Source organism: Hermetia illucens, chromosome 6 (assembly GCF_905115235.1).
Source record: "Hermetia illucens chromosome 6, iHerIll2.2.curated.20191125, whole genome shotgun sequence".
Taxonomy (NCBI): Eukaryota; Metazoa; Arthropoda; class Insecta; order Diptera; family Stratiomyidae; genus Hermetia; species Hermetia illucens.
This window is the reverse complement of record NC_051854.1, coordinates 34,980,590-35,005,309: the sequence shown is the minus strand read 5'-3', so window position 1 is coordinate 35,005,309 and position 24,720 is coordinate 34,980,590. Positions and strand designations below refer to the sequence as shown.

The 24,720-nt window shown below is 42.9% G+C and overlaps 1 protein-coding gene across 9 annotated transcripts in view; it reads left to right on the top strand.

Moving 5' to 3' along the window:
• Positions 1-24,720, top strand: part of LOC119658869 (ATP-dependent 6-phosphofructokinase) — an 89,460-nt gene that overhangs the window by 43,360 nt on the left and 21,380 nt on the right. For all 9 annotated transcript variants that reach the window (XM_038066630.1, XM_038066636.1, XM_038066634.1 and 6 more), the window contains 3 exons: positions 19,999-20,277; positions 20,430-20,593; positions 20,650-21,269. In XM_038066630.1, coding sequence (XP_037922558.1) covers positions 19,999-20,277; positions 20,430-20,593; positions 20,650-21,269 — 1,063 coding nt within the window. The remainder of the gene's footprint in view (positions 1-19,998; positions 20,278-20,429; positions 20,594-20,649; positions 21,270-24,720) is intronic.

The following is a 24,720-nucleotide window of genomic DNA, read 5'->3' as shown; positions in this document are numbered from 1 at the left end:
TCTCTGTAGTGTAGAACCACCGCGTCATTGGCTGAAGTGTTTGCGACAATCGGGATGTAGGAATACATTTTCGCATGGTCGCACACACTTTCCGTTAAAGCGCATCATCGCTGTGATTCGGGCCTTTGGATGTTGCCTTCAGCCCATCCTTAGGTTGGTCGCCCCTCGGTCCGGTTGGGCGGGAAGAGGGTCCGTCGGCTTTTTTAACTATATATATATGTTGTTATATATATATTTTTTTTGTGCGTACACGGAGGTGGAAAATCTTACAAAGACACGTCCGCCCCAGCTGCGCCGCGCGAACGCCGGAGCTACAGCGGGCGCGTGTGGGATTCGCACCCACCCAGTCTTTCCAGCCCCAGCCCCGCGGGACCACCATTGAGGCATTATTTCGCGGGGTAGATTTTGCCCTTAGGCACTCGTCCTCCAATTTGCGGCCTTCCTCCTTCTTTGTTCCTTCAGCAATTATTCCTGCATTTGGATGATTGCGGAGCCAAGCGTAAGCCACTTCTCCTCGGACTCCAGCATCTCCGAAACCAAGCTCTTCGGAGTCGGGTTTAAGCTCCTTCTCTCCATCGCAAATCTTGTGAAATATCACATGCTCTGAATCCTCCGGTATGCAATCGCACCTGGGACAATTCGGAGAACCATCCAACACAAAGCGGTGCAGATATTGCCTGTAGCAACCAGGGTGTCGCGTGCGGAACTGGGTACCACATTGGTGGGGGGTGGTCTCTCCATGTATTCGCTCAAGCCACACCCTAATGTTGGGAATGAGCCTGTGCGTCTACCGACCTTTCGTAGACTCGTCCCATCTGCGTTGCCAGAGATCATCCAACTCCAACCTTGCCGCATTTCTACGCTGTGCATGCCCCTCCATACGTCTTGCATGGTAGAGGAGACTCATTTCTTTAATCAGAATGTCAACAGAAATCATGCCTGCCACCACCAATACTGCCTCATCTGATGTGGTTCTAAAAGCACACAAACCCTCAAAACCGAGTTCACCTGCTTCCGTCTCTGAGTTTGCAAGCGCTTCTGCCCACACAGGTGATGAGTAGAGCAGGATGGAGCGCACCACTCCGGCTAGCACCAACCAACCTCCGGCAATGTTTCGGCCCACCAATATTTGGCAACATTTTTGCAAGTGCCGTGGTGGCACTGGTTGCCTTTTGGCATGCTACTCTAGGTGTTCCCTAAAACTCAATTTGGTGTCAATTATTACCCCCAGGTATTTAATAGCCGGCTTTGATACGACCGTATGTCCACCGACCTCCACTTTCACTGATATTTTTGCTGCGGTTCGTTATTAAGACCCTTTCCGTTTTCGCGTCCGCCAAGGTCAGCCCGGCCTTTTCTAGCCAGGACTTTACCGCTCTCACTGTTTCCGTTGCGTAAACCTCCACATCTTCTGGGTGTTTTGCTGCAACAACCACAACTAGGTCATCAGCAAAGCCGACAATCGTTGTCGCCTCTGGGACGGGAAGAGCAAGCACTCCATTATACATGATATTCCGCAACAGGGGACCAAGTACCGATCCCTGTGGTACCCCGGCTGTGACAATGTATTCCCTGGGGCCCTCATCTGTCCCGTACCAGAGAGTCCTCTCTGAGAGGTAGTTTTCCACCAAATTCGTATTAAGTATCCGGGACACTCATGTCAGTCAACGCCCCTTTAATTCTATTCCAGTTGGCCGAGTTGAATGCATTTTTCACATCCAACGCAACCACGGCACAGCAGCCGCCAGAAATCAGTGCACCTTTTGCCAGGTTTACCCGCATGTTAGTTGCGTCGATCGTAGAGTGGGCACGTCGGAAAACAAACTGGCGTTCCGACAAACCATTGCTGGCTTCGACAATGGGCAGGAGTCTGTTGTAGATGACTCTCTCCATCATCTTTCCCATTGTATCCAACAGGCAGATAAGAGGGTACGACGCTGGGTTTCCAGGTGGCTTGCCAGGCTTCGGAAGCAACACCAACTTTTGCTTTTTCCACTGGGCAGGGAATATTCATTCTTTTAGGCACGCCTCGAAGGTGTTTGCGAAAAGGTCGGGCCTAGTCTTCACTGCCAGTTTCAAAGCTCGGTTGGGGATGCCATCCAAATCTGGGGCCTTGTTGTCACCGAACCTACCACATATTTCCCGCAGCAACTCCACAGTTACTGGAGGTATTATGCCGTCATTTAGCCAGCCATTTGTCGGTATGGTCACAGAGCTGTTTGAAGCAGTTCTTTTTGCTCCTCCGGATGGTTTCCTTTAGGCGGCCACGCAGTTGCCTGTGTGCCTCCTCTTGACCGTCGCCACCGCGTTTTCCCCTGAGCCTCTGGCAAAGCCTCCTTGCCCGAAAACATGCGCCTCGCAAACTTGTGATTTCGTTGTTCCACCAGTAGTTGGGTTGCCTACTGGTGAGCAACCGCCTTCTGGGCATAGTAGCATCGCATGCTTCCGTCACCCATCGGGTGATTTGGGTGGCTTTTTCTCTAGCCGTACCATTCAGGGATATGTCGGATTTGAGCACCGCGGAAAACGAGTCCCCCTCGAAAGCTTTCACTGTCCAGCCGAGCATACCAGCCGGCATTCTGCGAAAATTCTTTTTCGAGCTCTATCCGCCCTTGATTTCTATGCAGATTGCCTGGTGGTCGCTATGAGTATAGTCCTCACTGACATGCCAAGCGACTCTACTGTCTAAAGTGGCACTCACGTATGTCAGGTCTACTACAGACCCCAGGCCCCTTCCCCGGAAAGTGTACGAGGCCCCAACATTCGCCAGTACCACGTGTAGCTCCGCGAATGCTTCAAGGAGAACACGTCCCCTCACATTAGTTATCCAGCTGCCCCATTCACCCACGCATTGAAATCGCCTACTATTATGGTCGGCCAACGTCCTCTTGCATCCAAAACAAGAGCGGCAAGCGTCTGCTCATACTTGACGAGTCTAGCGCTGGGTGGAGCATAGCAGCTGTAGATATGGACGCCCTTCACCTTCGCTATGATGAAGCCCTCCTCCGGGTGCTCCATTATTTCCTCGAAGGCTTGTTCTCCACAAGCCCATACCGCTACTTGGCACGTCCTCCTGCATCCAAAACAAGAGCCGCAAGCATCCGCTCATACTCGACGAGTGTAGCGATTGGTGGAACATAGCAGCTGTAGATGTGGACGCCCTTCAGCTTCGCTCTGATGAAGCCCTCCTCCGGGTGCTCCATTATTTCCTCGAAGGCTTGTTTTCCACAAGCCCATACCGCTGCTTGGCACGTCCTCCTGCATCCAAAACAAGAGCCGCAAGCATCCGCTCATACTCGACGAGTGTAGCGATTGGTGGAACATAGCAGCTGTAGATGTGGACGCCTCACCTTCGCTCTGATGAAGCCCTCCTCCGGGTGCTCCATTATTTCCTCGAAGGCTTGTCCTCCAAAACCCCATAGCGCTGCTTGGCCCGTTTGGTTTTTGACCCAAACGCTACCACCGTGGTTTCGATATGGTTCACTTATTATGGCCACATCGATGTTTTTCTCGCGGATGGTTTGCGAGACTACTCTCCTATGCCGCCTCGCAGTGGTTTAGGTTGATTTGTAGCAACCTCATCTGCGATTTGTGCTAAGGGCTCTCCTGTATTCCGGGCACCTGCTGCTGCCTGCAGTGTGCCGATGATCCACACCCTCATTTCCTTTGCAAAGTAGGCAATTTTGGTCAGCTCCGCAGTCCTTGCTGATATGGCCTTCCACTCTATCATCCGGCATTGCGACAGGTCAATCGTTTGGACTAGTGCATAAAATCTTCCTTCTGGGATCGGCTAATGCGGCTGACATTGTGTCCGAAATTTGTGAGTTCGGGGTCTGCCTTCACTTTCCTGAGAATGTCGGTGTATGATTCTTCGCCTCGTTTGGAAATGATAATCACTTCCGGTCTAATCTTCCTCCGATCATTTCTTTTCCGCGGTTCTACTCTCCTCCATGCTTCCGCATCCGCCTTTGAAGGTCCGATTCCTTTTCTCGAGGTAGCCACTAGAATATTTTCACTGGCAGCTTTAGACGTACTTTTCATGAACTCCACCTTTTTGAGAGTTTTCTTTTCGGGGTTTGCTGGCCTGTTGAGTCATTCAGCTTCTTGCGCAGCCTCTTCCCCGATTTCTCCCCTTTTGTGTTTTGAACCGGCGTTACTTGAGTTGCCTGGTTCACTTTTCCAATCGGCGACTTCCCTACTCGTTCATCCTGTGGCCTTGCAGTGCGCCAAACGGATGCCTCTTATCATGGCCCTTATATTTTGGTGAATGTACCTGCGCTCCTTTATAAACTCACACAGCTCCATGATCTTTTTACCGAGGGCAGTAAAGGCAACTCCAGACTGATCATTGCCCAAAACATCGCTCGGGTGAATCGGCGTCAATGATTCTTCCTCATCGAAGACTCCCGCTATACGCTTCCCACTGGGGGTAGCGATCGTGGGGGCTTGTGCCCGTGTGGGAAGGGATCTGCGAAGAATCGAGCTCCTTCCGTCACTGGAGCCAGTTCAAGTTCCTCCCGTACGCTTGTAACATTAAATGCTACAGCAGCCAAGGTTCCCACTACTGAGGCCGTCGATATCCAACGGCCGGGAGCCCGCTCGCTCACTCCTAAAAACCGCCGGTACTGGGTTTCCGAAGCTCTACACCGTAACTTCATTCTCCTTCTGCTCCTCCATGTTTGGTTTTATTTCTGGGTATCCTTCCTACAACCAATTATTATCCACGGGTGGACGTTTACTTCCCACCTACTATACTACGATAGTTAAAAAAGCCCACGGAGCCTCTTCCCGGCCAACCGGACCGAGGAGCGACCAACCTAAGGATGGGCTAAAGGCAACATCCAAAGTTCCGCATCACAGCGATGATGCGTTTTAACGTAAAATGTATGCGACCATGCGAAAATGTATTCCTACATTCCGATTGTCGCAAACACTTCAGCCAATGGAATGGGGGTTCTACAGTAAGGATGGTAGATTGCCACTAAGTTATACTTCAACGCAAGATTTTGATGGAGAATCTTGCAGACGAAGTTATGACGATTGGTGTACTCGGTACTGCTCAACATCCTGCACGCAGATGTTATGTGCCTCTTCACAGTTGCATAACCTACAACTGGAGTTGGTGATTGAGGAGTCGTGAAGAATGTACCGTTTGTAATTTTTTGTTGGCAGCGAAGCATCCTGAACTGAAGTTAGGAATGCTTCGGTCTCATAGGAAAGTACACCATTAGTCAACCATTTGTTGGAGGCTTCGATGTCAATGCCTGACAACAACAAATTTTTTATATGACCTCCGTGAATGGGTTTCTTTTTCCACATGTCGATCTTCTGTTGGACTGAAGTAACATTCAACATAGGATCCCATTTTCTGCTTCTCAAGTTCAAAGGAGACAATTTATTATTTGCCATGACGGTAGCCTGATGTATTTGGCTAGAGGATTGTTTCTCATAGAAAAACTCACGAAGAAAATGCACTTGATTGTAGTGCAATGTTTTTGAATCAAGTACCCCCCTTCCTGCCTGAAGACATGAGATAATGATCCTCAATTTTTCGGCAGCTCTATTGTGCATGTTGTTGTTTGCAAGAACTACCCTTACCTGTCTATTGACAGATTCTAAATCGGTATTACTCCACTGTATAACACCGAAAGTATATAGAAGGACGGGAAAGGCGAAGGTTTTGATTGCCATGATTTTATTTTTCCCATACAGCTCAGTTTTAAGGACAAGACCCAGACGCCGTTCAAATCCCCCAGCAACTTAGATTTCATTATTGCCACAGCAGGTGTTGTTGCTTGCAATATGCCGAGGTATTTGTACACGTCGTTCGAATCCATACCCTCAACTCGGATGTTATTTTGGCTGTATCCTTCGTTGTCGGTGTATTTTCCCCGAACAATTGTTTTTATGCGACATTTCTCCAAACCCATGCATGCCGACATCCCTACTGAACTGGATGGTGATATCCAGCAAGGAACGCAGTTGGTTCTCGTCTTTGGCATACAATTTGATGTCGTCAATGTACATTAAGGGGGTCATCCCGTGTGAAGGCCGTTTTTTGGATTTTTTAGAAACCTTTTGTGAAGAATTGGATAAAGGTACAAATACGAATTTTTCACTATAAATTTATTAATATCTTGAGTGTTCATAGTAATTTTTCCAGTTCGATCGCATAGTTCGTTATTGAAATACACCTATCTCCAAAAGGAAGTGTTTTTCTGCTGCCACGTTAGAGGGCGCTCTGATCTTAGAGAAAAAAGTAAACGGCCTGCAGACTTAACTACGGTCCGCAAGTTAGGATTTTAAACAAATATTATAAGCTAAATTTTTGGTGCCGTTTTAAACCTTTTTTTGTGAATTCTGGTGTTTTTTTAAGGCTTCTTTAATAAATAAAAAAAAACTACTGAATGAATCGCAATTATACTAGTTTGCGGACCGTAGGAATATGTTCTGAATAAATTTCAAAGAATTTCGTTGAATAGATTTCGGACTATGGTGACAGCCGATTTTCAACATGCAGTTTTGAAAAAAACACATTTGAAAAGTAGAATGTAATTTTTAGCCATAAAACCTTATCTGGTCATTAATTTGCTACACCTTGTCCATAAACCTGAGGTTTCTTGGAGAAACACATTTGTAGCCTTGGCTTTAATTCTTGTTTTTTAGCGAACTCATTCGAACGTCATTCGGATCGATAAATACGCGCTTTATTACGGCGATCGACATAAATATGGCATGTGACTTATCAGGTGTTTAACACTATAATTTTCGAATGACTCCGAATATCAAACAAGTCGAAACACCGGAGCTCGCGCTTCGGGTATAAAGGTTTTGTGTTCATCTTGTGTAAGAAATTTCAACGCACATTTTCCTATCCGTATGTAGCTACAAATCCAGCCTGTTCCTTCATATTTTTCCAAACTACGAGACATGCGTACATATTACAGCCATAGATATTACGCTCACCCTAAACACACAAACTGCCTATTTCCGAATACTGTACATATATATGCACGTATATAAATTGATCGTACCCATATTTCCGATTTACTTCTTATATCTATCTGAATTAGGCATTACCCGCAAAGTTCATTAGCACGCATATACTATATACCTACATACACATATGTCTGGTTGAAGTAATTGATATTCATATACAAATGACTAAAAAACTAAAACAAAATAATTCTTTGCCAACCCATTCATAAGAAATCATTTCGTTGTGGTATTGACGAATTGCTGTGATGGTGACGTCATGCAGGTTGTAGAGTACACGAAATTCACAAAAAATTGTAAAGTTTCACCCCCTATAACTTTGTTAATAATAGTTGGATTTTCTTCAAATTTGACCAAACTGTGCACTATGTTCTTCATTACACGCGTGCCAAATTTTTTACTTCTGGGATGAACATAAGGGGAGGTGCCGGGTAGATTTTTAAAATGTGGAAATATACTATTATTAACTTTATTTGTGCAGATATCGGGACTGGATATATTTTGAGGCCTAGATTTCGTAGAGATGCTCCATTGTGATTTTTTTCAGATTTTTCGGTTGGATAGGTTCTGAGAACGAGACCTGTTACCCTTTTGGTGGGTCATATTTTGAGCCCTCACTCCCCTATGTTTCACCCGAAATTAGATATTGAACCAGTTTCGAAAAGTACTAATTGAGACTTTTCATTTGATGCCCTACATGGCTACATTCTATGAAAAAAAAATTGCACCCTCCATTCACATGCATGGGGAGCCGCCATGCTATTAACATAGTATGCTGGTCCCAAGCCCAGGTAAAGGAGGAGGGTTTGAGGCAACGTACTCTGTACTATCCTCAGTAAAACAAAAATAAAATGCTGAGATCAGGGAAAGAGATAAATAGAGTATAGTTGGAGTTATTCTATTATGCTAAATCCTGCCTGATCTCTCTTGATGACAGGCCCCGCGACAGGTCGACCAAGAAAATGCATAGAATGTCGTTACAAACATGATGATCGGATTGAATAACCGTGAATCAAGCCGGATTTGTCAAGAACTGCAGAACTACTGACGCAATACACGCTGCGCGGTTACTCATGGAGAAACACCGTGAGAAGCATCGCCCTCTTTACATTGCCTTTCTGGATCTAGAGAAAGCGTTTGACCGTATACCACACGAACTAATCTGGTACGCTTTACGACAACACTTCGTGCCAGAAGAACTCGTGCGCTGGGTTCAATTGCTCTACCACGATCCGAAAAGTAAAGTTCGAAGTATGGCGGGTGTATCAAAACCGCTTCGTGTCTCTGTTGGTGTTCATCAAGGAAGTGCCCTCTCATCACTCCTCTTTGTCCGTGTTATGGACACCGTCACACGGGATATCCAACGTCCAGCGCCCTACACACTGCTTTATGCAGACGATGTTTTCCTAGCATCTGATCTCTCAGATTGAATTTAAACAAAACTGAATTTTTGACGTTCGATCCCCATGAAACAGGCACAATCACTGTCAGCGGCAGTGATCTGCCCAGAACTGAGCGATTTAAATACCTCGGGTCAACGCTATCAGCCAATGGAGAACTGCGTTATGAAATTGCTTCACGCATTAACGCAACCTGGATGAAGTGGCGTTCCACAACTGGTGTCCTTTATGATCGACGTATCAACGAACGTCTCAAATCTAAAATTTACCGCAATGTCGTCCGTCCAGTCGCTCTCTATGGTTCTGAGTGTTGGCCGACCATAAAAGACAATGAACGGCGTCTTGCGGTAATGGAGACGAAGATGCTACGTTGGACTAGTGGCGTCACACGTTTAGATCACATCCGAAATTAGGATATCCGCGATCGTTATGGGGTTGCACCGATCATGGAAAAGTTGCGAGAGAGGCGCCTTCGATGGTATGGTCACGCAATTCGTGCAAACGAGAATTCATTTGCCAAGATTGGTCTGAACATCGAAGTCGATGGTAAACGACCAAAAGGCAGACCTAAGCAACGGTGGCCTGATACGCTGGATGGGGATTTGAAAGCCTCGAGATTGCACCCAGATCAGGCATTCGATAGAGCCAAATGGCGAAGCCGATCACGACGAGCCGGCCCCGCTCGTGAACGGGACAAAGGCTGAAGAAGAAGATTCACATGCATGGGGAGCCCCCCTTAAACTTAACACAAAGTGGCGCCACTTACTGCATGTAAAGGGAACACCAGATTACATACTTCCACCAACTTTCATGACAGTCGGTCCAGCCGCTTCCAAATAAATCGGCTGTGGCAGACAGACAGACACCGTCTCCATTCTAATAAGGTTTTGTTTCACAGAAAACTTTAAAAATCACTTTGCCCATATATTCTACACTTTATCTAGATTGGTGGCGGCGTGGAAGATGGGGCGGCAACCCTATCGGCCAAACCAAAACCAAGTGGCCGAGGAGAACCTCCATAGTGGTGGCACCGGGAGACGCTGTAATCACTTTGGTTTGCCGGCCGTGATTCAGTAGGCGAATGCTCCAAAGGCGTAATCAGGGCGATCAGACCCGAGTCTGCACGGGGACTCATCTGAAGTGGCAAATTGGTCACGAAACCTTACCAGGGGTATACTGGTACCATGGGAACCGGGAAAGCCCCTGGACTCACATACTTCGGGTGAACTCCAGTTGTATGTGAGGACAGCTCGGTTATTTGCGGTTGGCCCCCCTAGTGGGAGTTTCATGGGGGTTGTGGTTATGCTCAAGCGAGAAGAGACCTTCGGGCCTCGACTTGGTGTTGCGTATCAACACGGGTGCCGTACTCCATAGTTCGGTAGAGATTTAGGTAATTCTTGTATCCACCAGTATGAATGCTAATCCATGCACTTGGTATAGTCTGGAACCGTTGTTGCTTATCTCAGCGAGACTCTGATTGTGGTCCCAAAATCAATCCGTGTCTTAAGAGGACCGTAGGATTAAATCTCACGACAGGTGCCTACGTAAAACACCATGGGCTTCACTATATCTAGATACAATTGATGTCAAAAAAAATTCTATTCCGAGAATCCGACACACGGGATGACCCCCTTAAATAGCTTACTGTACATTTCGACAATATGCCATGCTTGACTTGGAACCCATATTTGCTTTTATGCAAAAGATGAGATAGTGGATTCAAAGCAAAACAAAACTACAGTGGGCTTAGAGAGTCGCCTTGGAAAATGCCACGTTTGATTGGTACCTCTCCTGATGTTTGTGAGGATACCGATAGCTTCGTGCTCCAATTCTTCATTACTGTTCTCAGAAGAAGAACGACATTCGGGTTGATTTTATGCAAGCTTGTAGTAACCACGAATGTGATATGGAGTCAAAGGCTGATTTATAATCGATGTAGACTGTCGAAATATTTTGTTTCTGATGGACAGTATGCTTTACCGCGACCGTATCGATTATAAGCTGTTGTTTGCAGCCTCGGGAGCCTTTTGCGCATCCTTTTTGCTCCTCAGCTATCAATTTATGAACATCAAGATGTTTTGAGATGTTCGCGCACAGAACTGAAGTGAAGAGCTTGTAGATGGTAGGAAGACAAGTAATTTGTCGACATTTTGAAAGGCAAGAGGCACCCTGTTCCTTGGGGATGAGAAAAGTTATCCCCTTGGTGAAAAATGGTGGAACTAAATCAAGATCGGCAATCGTCTGATTAAATTGATTTGCCAATATCCTGCGAGTGCTCTTGAACCGCTTCAGCCAGAAGTTGTGAATCTTGTCAACTCCTGGCGCCTTCCAGTTACTTGCCTTGTCAAGGGCTGCTTCAACGTCGACTTCAGTTACGTCAGGCATGGTCATTTCGGGGAGGGCCTCGCATGAACGCATAAGGTGTGGGAGCCACACTGCTTCTAAATTGCAACGGCTGGATTCGCTCCAAACACTCCAGAAGTTTTTTGCCTGATCCAGATCGAGGTTACTTTCCCTACCTGAGTTGGTGAGATTTTTGTAGAATCCCCGTTGGTTCTGGAAGAACAAGGTGTTGCCTGTCCTTCGCTGAAAGCTTTTTTGATAGCTATGGATTCGATTGGAGCATACCGTAAGTTCCTGCTTCAGCACCTCGAGGATTTCTTCGATTGGCATATCATTGGACAGATGGTAGTTTCCAATGATGTTCGCAACGCATCTGTGCACTCTTGGTGATGGATTTCCAAGGAGTGCTTGCGTGACACGAGCAATCTCCTTTCTCACCTTTTCGACTCTTTTGTGAGTCGAAACACCCAGAACGGTAAAGTCCTTCTGCGCATACCTCTGTTATTCGGTCTGAGATGTTGATTATGGAGACGAATAACCGCGACGGCTGCAACGTAGATCAGGCTGTGAACCTCTGTAGCAGTAATCTCGCTAGCCAAACGATCAGCCAAAATTCTGTCAGCGGCAGCAATGATGTTAGTAGTTGCCGAAGTAAACTTTAGGTTTGGGAGAATCTCAGCATACTCTGTGAATGCGACCTGGAATGCGGTCAAAGCCTCTTTATAAATTAGGTCGACATCCCAGTCATTAAGCTTCTCCTGATTACTGGATTCATGGAGTGCCTTATAAGTGGCGTATTCGTGTTGCTCCTTTGCTCAGTCGTGGAATATTTGTTGCCTAGTTGGTAGGGCAACTCGATTATTTTTCACTATCACTCGGTATTGATTGACAACGTTTTGTTCCGGAACATGACTTAGTTCCGGGAAGCAGGTTATGAACGCGTCATGGAGTCGGTGTAAGTGCCCTGATGGATTGCGTTCCAAATCCGTTACACGGTAATAGGCGCGGACGATAAATTCCTTAAGCTGGTTCGTCCAAACCATACGATGCCTAGGTCTCCCGTGGTTGACGGCATAACCGCCAAAACATCCAAGGGCGAAGAGCCGCTCTGGTGTTGTTGAACGACCCTTAACCATGTTGGGTACTGTCTTCGTGTGCCTGAGGTCCCATCAAAAGAATTTGAAATATTATCCCCAATTTTGTTCCCACGAGTATTGGGGAGGCAGTCAACCCTGCAACAGAGCCCATTGGGGCTATTGATTATATTATATATATTGATTGCAATGCTCCATGATTACCTCCAAAGGTAGGGAAGGTATTTGGAGGGGAGCCACTGAAATACAGTGTAACGTCACTGCAATTCATCCGGTAGGCGCGTCGTTCCCTTCAGCCCAGATTACGGATTTGTTAAGGAGGTTTACTCCCCCTGAAAGCGAAGAATCGGTAAGGGAGGACGAACACAAATGAAAACGTTCTGCCTGTCCGCGGCTACTTATTTGCAAGATTAACTTGCAATATTCGTAGCTGACCCGGTATATATATATGGGGTATCAAATGAAAGGTACTTTCCTTTCCGAAGGTGGTCTCAGTTTTGACATTTGTTAGAAAGGCGAGGGGTTCGGGGGGCGAAAGTGATCATTTATTTAACGAGGCCATTCTCAGAAACTGCCCAACCGAAAAATCTGAAAAAATGAAGATGCTAGGCTCTGAAATACTTTCCATACCGATATCCCTTCAAATAAAGTTAACAATAGTATATTACTACAATTTTCAGTAATTGGCTGCAGAACTCCTCTATTCATCAAATATATGCTCATATTACGTATTACGTGCTAATGGAACAAATTCACACTCAAATGTTATTATAATATACACAAATCCTTTCACATCTGAGGCGTCCAACTTCCGGTTTCCCGAATTGTTTGGATGGAAACAAGTGAACATATATAACTACCGTTAAAAACATGTAAAAATATTCTTCACCGAGTGGAAAGGCGCGTATATTTTTTTAAAAATTAGAAACCCCCTTGAGCTTGCAGTAAATTAGGTTATACCCTAGAGCATGATACTACCGAGTTTGCTGGAAACCCCATTATTACTAACAAAATTAATAATAAGTCAAAGTCACTTTTGTGCAAATTGCTTGCATTCTAAGACTTTGAATGTCAGTGTCATATTAAAGCGAATGGTCTGATAAACTAAATGCATAAACGCTACGAACTAAATACAAACGGGACAAATGACCAGCTTCCAGTTTCCCTTTTTAAGGTTTTGTGTAAACACAAAACCTTATTAAAATCGGTTTACTGTCTGTCTGTCTGTCCGTCTGTCTGTCTGTCTGTCCGTCACGCGCATTTTTCTCGGAGACGGTTATAGCGATTGACACCAAATTTGGTAGAAAGGTGGGAACTGTGAACGCTCACACATACAGTGAACTACATCCTTTTACGTTGAATTTAAGGGGGTTCCCCATACATGCAAAAGGGGGGTGTAAATTTTTTTTTCATCAAATATAGTCATGTGGGGTATCAAATTAAAGGTCTCGATTAGTACTTTTCAAAGCCGATCTTAGTTTTGACATTCGTTGGAAAGGTGGGGAGCGCGGGGGGTTGAAAGTGATCACTTCCTTAAGGGGGCCATTCTCAGAAACTACCAAACCGAAAAATCTGAAAAAAATCAGGAGGCTGCCACTATATGGTGCCTAGGCTCCGAAATACCTTCCATGCCGATATCTGTTTAAATAAAGTTAATAATAGTATATTACTACAATTTTTTGTAATTGATTAGAAACCCCCCTTAAGTTCATTCTAGTACCATGCAATTTTGCAGTGATATAGGCTAAGATATAGAGCATGATCTTACCAAGTTTGGTGGAAATCGCACTATTACTAACAAAGTTATAATACCTCAAATTTGTTGCTTCTTTGAAAATTGAAGACTATGAATGTTAATATCACCCGAAAGTGGATACTCTCACATAATGTATGGATATATTACGTGCTACGTACCAGGAAATACACAAAACCTTTCGTACCTGAAGCGTCCAGCTTCCGGTTTCCCGACTTGTTTTACTTGTTTATTGTATAGAGCGTTAGCTTAGCTATCCTAAAATAGACTGCAGAGATTTCGCGAAAGCGAAATTCGCGTTCCTTTAGATTTTACGAACGCCGAACCGAGCGATTATCGGGTACAGGCCAAGTACCCAGGAAATTTTGTAGCGCTATGTACTTCGAAGATTATATCTATATTCGTTGTAACTGTATTTTGTTTGTAATTAAGAGCGATAAATGGCTTAATGTCCGGAGTGTGATATTTCAAACAATTTTTTTTTTTTTTTTCAAAACGACATTTTTTACATTAAACCGATCATTATGAAATTCTGTGACATGGTTCTTTACAAAGTTACGAAGAATATAAACCAACATTTGGGAGGATATAATATTTTTAAGGGGCCCTTTTTTGCAATATTAGGAAAAAACAAGTCGGAAAACGAAGCTCGGCGCTTTAGGTACGAAAGGTTTTGTTGATTTTTGTGTGAGAATTCTTGGATACACAATCTTGCCATTTATACATGGTTCGGAGTGTATATACGGTGGATATACCCAATATTCAATTCAATGTTATATTGACATTTTATTTCTTAGAGAATAGTAATTTGGCTAGACAGAAGCAACTTTGACCTCACCTTTTTAAGGGTTTGTGTAAAACAAAACCTTATTAGAATCGAGTCGATGTCTGTCTGTCCGTCCGTCTGTCTATCTGTCACACTGGATTTATTCGCAAACGGCTTGACTGATTTTCTCGAAAATTGGTGAGAGCGTTTGATCTGTTGTTCCCTTTACATGCAGCAAGTGGCGCCATTTTGTGTTAAGTTTAAAGGGGGCTCCCCATACATGTGAATGGAGGGCGCACATTTTTTTTCTATAAAATGTGGCCATGTGGGGTATGAAATGAAAAGGTTCAATCAGTACATTTTAAAACTCCAAATTTGATATCGGGTGAAACAGGCGGAGTCAAGGCTCAAAATATGACTCCCAAAAAGTGTAACAAATCTCGTTTTCAAAACCTATCCAGCCGAAAAATCTAAAAAAAATCACAGTGATGCATCTCTACGAAATCTAGGCCTCAAAATACATCCGGTTCCGATATCTGCACAATTAAAATTAATAATAGCATATTTCCACATTTTAGAAATTTACCCGGCAACCTCCCAGAAGTACAAAATTCGGTATGGGGATAAGATAACATAATGCACAATTTGGTCAAGTTTGAAGAAAATCCAACTATTATTAAAAAAGTTATAGGGGGTAAAACTTTGCTATTTTTTGTGAATTTCGTGCATTCTACAACGAGTATGACGTCAACCTCACATATCAATTCGTCAATACCACAACGAAGTAAGTTCATATGAATAGGGTGGCAAAGAATTATTTTGTTTCAGTTTTTAAAGTTTTGTGTAAAACAAAACCTTAATAAAATCGATTCACTGTCTGTCTGTTCCACGCATTTTTCTCCAAAACGGCTCAACCATTTCACTCTCTGTCTGTCTGTCTGTCATACGCATTTTTCTCCAAAACGGCTAAACCGATCCGAACGAAATTCGGCCGGCAGATGGGAACTATGAAATCCTACGAATACAGCGAGTGGCACAAATTTAGGTGTAGTTTAAAGGGGGGCTCCCTATACATGCAAAAGGGGGATTCAAACTTTTTTTTCACCGGCTATAGTCGTGTAGGTTATCAAATGAAAGGTCTCGATTAAATATACTTTCCGCAACTGATATTAGTTTTGTCGTGAATTGCAAAATGCGCTACTGAGGAGTCAAAATGTACGCACTTAAAGTGAGACAGAACTCATTTTCGAAAACTACCTAACCTAAAAATCAGGGTGGTGCGCTTAGATGAAATCTAGGCCTCAAAATATGTCCAATTCCGATATCTGCTCAAATAAACTTAATAGTATATTTCCAACTTTTAGAAATTTACTGAAAAACCCTTAAATTCAATCTAGGGCTTCCAGATTTTGTATCAGCATAGATCATAATATGTCGTATACACGTGCCAAATTTCATGGAAATCTGGTCATTAACGCCAAAGTTATATCAGTTCAAACTTAGCAATTTCCAGCTTCCAAAGCCATACAAATAAGCTACTGAGGTCATAATTACCGGGAATAATTGACATTCGTGAAATATTAAAGTCACATTCATGAAGAATCTACTTCTCCCCAGCCCTTTTTAAGGTTTAGTGTAAAACACATATGCAATCTAAGCCTCGAGAGATGTCCCATTCCGATATCTCTTCAAATAAACTTACTAATTGTATATTACCAACTTTTAGAAAAGGGTATAAATACAGGGCCTTCCATCAAATGATTTATTTAAATCATTTTGTAAAAACTAGAGGGCAATGGAATTTTCAAATATGTGACACGAAGCTGTCATCATCGCTCCTCACGTCTTCTTTTTCTTCTTTGTCCCGTTCACAAGCGGGGTCGGCTCGTCGTGATCGGTTTTGCCATTTTATTCTATCAAACGCCTGATCTGGATGTAATCGCGAAGCTTTTAAATCCCGATCCAGCGTATCAAGTCACCGTTCTTTCGGGCGGTCTTTTGGTTGCTTACCGTTAACTTCGATGTTCAGACCATATTGACAAGTGAATACTCATTAGCGCGAATTACGTGACCATACCATCGAAAATGCCTCTCTCGCAGTTTTTCCACGATTGGTGCAACCCCATATCGATCACGGATATCCTCATTTCGGATGTATCATAATCAAAACGTGGCACGCCACCAGTCCAATGGACCATCTTCGTCTCCATTACCGCAATACGCTGTTCATTGTCTTTTATATTCGGCCAACGCTCAGAACTATAGAGAGCAGCAGACGGACGACATTGCGGTCAATTTTAGATTTGAGACGTGCGCTCATACGTCGATCACAATTGTGGAATGCCACTTCATCCAGGTCACATTAATGCGTGAAGCAATTTCAAAACGCAGTTTTCCATTGGCTGATAACATTGACCCAAGATATTTAATTCGCTCAATTCTGAGCAGGTTATTGAAGCTGACAGAACTGAGCAATTTAAATATGTGGAGTCAATGCTGTCAGCCAATGGGGAACTTAGCGTTATGCTTCTCACATAGGGAAACATAGAACCTTTTATACCTGAAGGATCAAGCTTCCGGTTTCCTGACTTGTTTAGTGAGCAGACATGTGTGTATGTAGGTATATAGTATGTGCGTGCTAATGAAATTTGCAACTAGTGTCTAATTCGGAGAGATATATTTATACATCAAACCAATCGTATTTAATATACATGCTATATATGTACATATGTATGCTTTTGTGCACGAAGTAAATCGGAAATATGGGTACGATCAATTTATGTACGTGTCCGGACGGCTGAAGTGGTTAGAGTGCCTTTGCTGTCGTACGGAAGGTCGCGATTCAAATCTCACTGGTGGCAGTGGAATTTGCATCGTGATTTGATGTCGGATACCAGTCGACTCAGCTGTGAATGAGTACCTGAGTCAAATCAGGGTAATAATCTCGGCCGAGCGCAATGCTGACCACATTGCCTCCTAGTGTACCGTTACGGTCTTGAATGAAGTGCTCTAACACACTTCAAGGCCCTGATCCAATATGGATTGTTGCGTCAACGATTATTATTATTATTATTAAAAATCGTGTGGGCACTAAATATATTTCTTGGAGTTTGAAAGCATATCAATACTTTGTTTTTTTAGTTATATTGAATGAAAACAAGTCGGGAAACCGGAAACTAGACGCTTCAGGTATGAAAAGTTTTGTGTATTTCTTTTATAAAGAGATTTGGGTGTGTAAAATATGCATATAATATATGAAAATATTCACTTTCAAGTGATATTGACATTCATAGTCTTGAATTTGCAGAGGAGCGACAGTTTTGACCTAGTATAACTTTGTTAGTAATAGTTTTGTGTTTACACAAAACCTTAAAAACATGCTCAGAAAGTTTTTCACACAAGATGCACCCAAAACCTTTATACCTAACGCGTCAAGCTTCGGATATTTCGGCTTGTTTGATATTATATAACAATAAAACGCTAGTAAAATCAATTCAATTGCGTAAAACACAAATTAATCATGATGAAACCTATTTTACTTTTTCTGGCCGACTTTTTGGCATTATTCCACGATTAACATTCAAATGTCAGAGACATCGAGGTTAGCCTCGTTTAAGCCTGAATTTTACAAGGCGGTTTTCGTCTTCGTTATAATTCATATACATGTCGTGTTTTTGAATTAATATAAAGGAGCAAATGCCACCTTGTAACCACTTCGGTCACGCTGCTTCCAGGGCAGAGGTGAGGGAGCATCTGATGCGCTGGACGAATCCGCAAGTCATATATCGTGTTACCTATTTCAAAAGAGTAATATTTGGAAACACATAAACTCTGGAGTTAAATGGTAGAATTCGCTCTAAACGCATTTGCAATTCGACAGCAAAATTTTACTCACAAATTGGCTTTTTCGACCAATTAAGAAATTTTTTTCCTCGCAAAACTACTTTATATAATTTTTGAATAATTAAGAAAACATTTTAGAAAATAAAAAGAAATTGTAAAAAAATCACAACGTGGTATTACCCCTTAATTGTATCACATCCGATGAGCTCCGCACCTTGTAGATGAAGTGGTTAGCCACCGCAACATGCCGATACAGACTGTTCTTCCAAATAGAAGAGAAATCATCGCGGCAAAAATGGACTCAAACGGAGCCGCTGGGCTAGACGGTCACCCTGCAGCGCTATTGATCACTGCACCTACAGATCTGCCACCTCCATTCATATGGGAACCCTGAGTATCCGAGATTTTTTCCAGATGATGAAAGAAGTGATGATCGTTAGGATTCCAAAGAAAGGCACCCGTCTTTATTGCGACAACTGGAAAAGTAAGGCGTCGATCAATTTGGTGGTTTCTGCCGAGCTAGCAACAAACTGGATGTCGTTCGAAGCATGAAAAGCGCTAGCCCCGTTTTCGCTGTCTTATCTAAAGTATGGAAATGCATATATCTCAACACGTTCAAACTGAGGTTATTCTGTGCTAATGCTCTTTTGGTATTGCTACATTAAGGGGGTCATCCCGTGTGAAGGCCGTTTTTTTTTGGCTTTTTTTAGAAATTTTTTGTGAAGAACTGGAGAAAGATGCAAACACGAATTTTTCATCATAGATTTATTAATATCTTGAGCGTGCATAGTAATTTCTCCAGCCCAATCACATAGTTCGTTATTGAAATACAGGGCAATTTATACACCCATCTTCAAAAAAAGGTGTTTTTCTGCTGCCACGCTAGACGGCGCTGCGATCATCTTAGAGTAAAAAAGTAAACGGCATTTTAACGTACAGACTTAACTACAGTCCGCAAACTAGGATTATTAAAAAATGTTAAAAACTAAATTTTTGGCGTCGTGTTCAACTTTTTTTTTGAATTTTGGCATTTTTTTACGGCTTCTTCAATGAATAAAAAAAAATTACTGAATGAATCGCAATTATCCTAGTTTGCGGGCCGTAGAAATATGTTCTGAATAAGTCGTGAAAATTCCAAAGAATTTGGTTGGATAGATTTTGGGCTACGGTGGCAGCCGATTTTCAACATGCGGTTTCGAGAAAAACGCATTTAAAAAGTAGAATGCGATTTTTAACCATAAAACCTTAACTGACCATTAATCTGCTATACCTAGTCCATAAACCTTAGGTTTCTTGAAGAAACATATGCACAGCCTTGGCTTCAATTCTTGTCCTTTTAGCGAAATCATTCGAACGTCATTCGGACCGATAAATACAAGCTTTATTACGGCGATCGACATAAATCTGGCATGTGACTTATCACGTGTTTAACACTATAATTTCCGAATGACTCCGAATATAAAAAAATCACTTTGCAAATGTATTCTACACTATATGTAGATAGAATTGATGCCAAAAAAAAATTCGATTCCGCGGATCCCACACACGGGATGACCCCCTTAAGGAGGGGTAAAACTGATCGACGAGTGGGTTGCTCTAAGAGTGCTTGTCGCAGAGCAATAAAGGAGGAGCGCGGGCGTCTTCGAAGCCAGGAAGGAGTTGAAGCGCATTTCAGTATGATGGCTAGTATGTGCGGTTGATGCATTATAATCATTATTTTGAAGTGAGCTGAAGAGCTCAATAAAAATTTACCAATTTCCAGAGTGTTAAATAATATAAAAATTGCGGCTGTTCTCTTTTCAGGGATGTCGGATGGGTGCCGAAGCTGTTCTAGCTTTAATGGAAGCGACGCCAGACAGTGTGCCATGTGTAGTTTCATTGGATGGAAATCAAGCTATCCGTGTTCCATTGATGGAATGCGTTGAACGCACAAAAGCTGTAGCACAAGCTATGGCTGAGAAAAATTGGGAATTGGCAGTAAAATTGCGTGGAACGTCTTTCCAAAGAAATTTAGAAACATACAAAATGTTAACTCGTTTGAAACCACCAAAGGAATCTTTTGACGCTGCTGGAAAAGGGATCGTAAGTATTATCGACCAATTTATTGGAATACTGTAACCTTGCCTGTTTGAATTTGCATTATAAATTTTCGTATTGGCTTTTGAATTCTTTTTCTATACTATTGATTACTTGCATGGGTAATATTATCGTCTATATTTTTTGTTTATATTTAGGAAGGATATACGTTTGCTGTAATGCACATCGGTGCACCTGCCTGTGGAATGAATGCAGCCGTACGATCATTTGTAAGAAACTGTATTTACCGTGGTGACACTGTGTACGCCGTTCACGACGGCATTGAAGGCCTTGTTTCTGGTAACATAAAAAAAATGGGATGGTAACGACGATCCATATTATTAATTAAGGTGTTGTATTGATTGATGCCTTCTTCAGGTCTGATGTTACTGGCTGGGTAGGACAAGGAGGAGCTTTCCTTGGAACAAAGCGCACTTTACCCGAAGGGAAATTCAAGGAAATTGCTGCACGCCTTCGTGAATACAAGATCCAAGGTTTGCTTGTAATCGGTGGATTTGAAGGCTATCATTCAATGGGACAATTAGCGGATCAGCGGCCTAATTATCCGGAGTTCTGTATTCCACTTGTTGTCATTCCGTCAACTATTTCAAATAATGTCCCTGGTACCGAGTTTTCACTCGGATGTGATACCGGATTGAATGAGATAACCGAAATCTGCGACCGGATTCGTCAGTCAGCTCAAGGAACAAAGCGGAGAGTATTCGTTATTGAAACAATGGGAGGCTATTGCGGTTATTTGGCTACTCTTGCTGGTTTGGCGGGAGGTGCTGACGCTGCATACATCTACGAAGAAAAGTTTTCTATCAAGGACTTACAGCAGGACGTTTATCACATGGCTTCTAAAATGGCTGAAGGGGTCCAGCGTGGGTTAATTTTGCGCAATGAGAAAGCTTCGGAAAATTATAATACAGATTTCATACATCGCCTCTATTCAGAGGAAGGAAAAGGATTATTTTCGAGTAGGCAAAATGTACTGGGTAAGACTCTTATTTTGCAAGTTTCTTTTAAAATCTCTTTAAATATAGAGTTGCTTTTGTTTTGAGCTGAAATGCTCATCCAAATGCATTCGCAGAAAGGACTGACGCAAAGTATTTATAAATACGCTACTTACATTGCGCTACAAGATTATGTAAGGACATAAAACGAATACATCCTGGACCGTCGAACCTGACCCTGAACTCGATAAATGGTCGGTTCCAGGCTTATCAAATCTAAAGGTCCACGAATTTCGAAATTTTTGCAGAATTTTCTGGGATAGCTAATTTAACGATCTTTATAATAAAAAGTCGATTCTGAAAACCTCCTAACGTGGTTTCTCCCTTCAGGGGGTTTTCAATGAATTCCTAAGAAAAGATAGTAGTATACTATGCTCCAATAAAGTTATCGAGTAGTAGACGTAACTACCATATACTAGCAATGGAATAATTTCCAAGAATTGGAGGCCAACTTTGAAAAGTCCCAATCGAGATCCCTGAAACTCAACATAGAACGATGTTACTGCATGCCCTAAGGTTCACACCTCCCATCTTTCCACCAAATTGTATTTCATAAGAAGTCCGATAGCTTATCATTAGAAAATAAGGTATTTTTGTACAAGTCATTATTTAAACTAATCAGGACCTACTGACTTCAGTTTAGGAGGTGGAACGAAAATCAACATCAAACTGCTCCAACAAATGAAAACTTGTTGGCAATAAAAAAAGTCATGTTTCTTATTTCTTCAGCATGTGCCGAATCGAATTCGCCACTTCTTCCGGTCGTAAACTTGGTTCTGGTGGAGTTGAGTGGTCTTTAGGTCACTATTTTGCAATAAATATGCAATATGGGCAACGACAACACTATAGAAATGATTCAATAATAATGATAAAGTATTAAAAGTAGCTCGCCTACTACGATTAGTTTATTATTATTATTACATGTTTTTAATACTAGTTGTATTGAGGAAGTTTAAGCCGCAACTCCAAGCACTGTTGTGCGTACGCAGACTTTCGCGAATCTGAGAACATTCTCCAGGGGCAGAATGCGGTTCGTTCAAGAAAACTTTAGTAATGTATCCTCGTTCGAAGTCTGAGGAGGGCGGGCAGCAGTATATGAAATGCAGAGACATTACTTCCTTCTCCTCACATTCACTGCTATAGCCGAGACCAGCGCCCTCATTTTTTCTATTTGGTAATTTCACGAGCAGTGTCCCGTTGAAAGCTTACTAGCGTTTTCATATCTCATTTTTAGGGTCAACAAAAATGTCGGCCTCGAGTTTTTTCACAAAGATTTTCGCCTGCCGGTAGAAGTTCAAATATCTCCATTCGGCTGCTTGACTTCTTGCAATTTCACCCTTCAGAGCAGACTTAACAGTGGATGGCCGGATGTCAACATTGCGCATCCAGAATTTTGGTGAGACAGTCTATCATCTTCCTCATTACTTGCCAGGCCCTGACACCCACATCAGGAATTTTTCGTTCAGTTTGCCAAAGTTCAGCAGCACCTAGTGACAACTTCACATCAACTGAATGTCGTTGCTGTTTAGTGTTGATAATGCTACCCGACTATTGGAACAGATGGTGCAGCCCGCCCGCTCTGTTTTCCATTACCCTTCGGTGAAGACTATTAAATCTGTAATTTTAAAACACTCGTTGCCAATCTCTTTTGGCGATTATGACAAAATATGTCTTATTCAAAGAATCTAGAAACCATATGATCGGTGAGCAAATGAATAGGAGGTAGATGTAGGACAACTTTAAAGTACCGCGGTCGGTGTAATACTTTTTACTACATTAGTACTTAGGCAATCGAGCTTCTGAATTTACGTAAGCAGCTTCCTGCTGTTAGCAAAGTTCAATCTCGGCCACCAGACGATGCATACATGCATCAGAATTGGTTTTATTATGGATGTATATATCTAATGATTCCGTGGTGGTGAAAGTCCCCAGGTCTTATCCATCGCAGTTCTACAGCACCAGAGTAGGACATTGGCCTGAAGTTGAAATGTACTCCTACTGACTGTTTGTATCAGCTGCTAAGGTGGGGAGCTTATAACTGCTGTCTTCCTAGCGTTTACCGTGAGTCCGTTACGGAGACACCAACTGTGGATTACATACAGAGTTGCATTCAAGCGGTCACATACTGTGCCCGCAAACTTATCGATAATTATTACGACTAGATCGTTCGCAAATGCTTGTGCGAAAACCTTTGTGTCCTCCAGGAGCCATAGCAAGTTGTCCTTAACAGAGGAGAGGGACCCCCTCCCGGTGGCAACCCGACTTTTGTCCGACCGATATATGGAACTTTTTCCATCCTAGCATGTGAAAAATTCAACTTATTAACAGCGTCACAAATCGATGCGGATGAGGCTTAATTAAAGATGCCTTTGAAATTCATGTGTGTGTATTTGTGTCCGGATGACTTATTGGTTAAAGCACTAGACTGTAGTAGCGAAATGTCGCGGTTTAAATCTCACTGGCGGCATAGAGATTTATATCGTGACTGGTAGGATATCAAGCGACTCAGCTAAATGAGTATCTGAGTCAAATCAGAGTAACAATCTCGGGCGAGCGCAATTCTGACCACATTGTCTCATATAGTGTACTGTAGTATACCATTACGGTCTTGAAGTGCTCTAACAAGGCCCTAATCCAATTGGATTGTTGCGCCAACGATTTTTATTATTTGATATCCATTAATGCGCCTAAGGCGTATTTTTTTATCGGACATCATCTCTACGTCTCTTCTGGTATGTTGCCTACAGTGCGTCTAAATAGGTTTGGGTGGTTCGGAAATAAATATCACCTTCACATCACGCCAGTTACTTGGAATATAAGCGTGTGCACCTAGCGTATTCCGAATGTGCAGATGTCTATATAGGGCATCCATTTCCTCTGTTACTAGAGCAGGAATAATGCTCTTTTCGCACGTTCCAGTAGTACTGCTTCCCATGCCAGAATACAATCTTTCGGTTGAGGATTATATGCACCTGTCGGCTCTGAGATGAGATTATAGATCCTGCCTGGGAAGTACACTTCTAGCAAATGATTTGCTTTCTGTGTATCTTCTGCTCTGTAAACTTTAAATAACCCAACTGCTGGCTACGTGCTTTGACAAGCATACGCTTAAGCTTTGAGTTTGCCTCGAGAGGGTTGATCTCTTCGCAAAAACGTCGCCATGATCATCGTTTAGTCGCCCTTATGCTCTTCTTTAGAGCTTTCTGAATCTCTTTGTGTCGATTCTACCCAGCAACTATCTCCGACTTAGCTCGGTTGAGGAGCACCTTTGCCGTTCTCCTTTGTTTTGACAATGCGAATTCCACCATGGTGTTTTACTCTTTGGCGTTTTAAGTGGATGATCTCTCGCCTGACCATGCTGAAGAAAATGGGTTCATTCCTAAATTGAAGTTCTACAGTTCGGTTCCTACCATATACTGAAGAAAATGTCGTG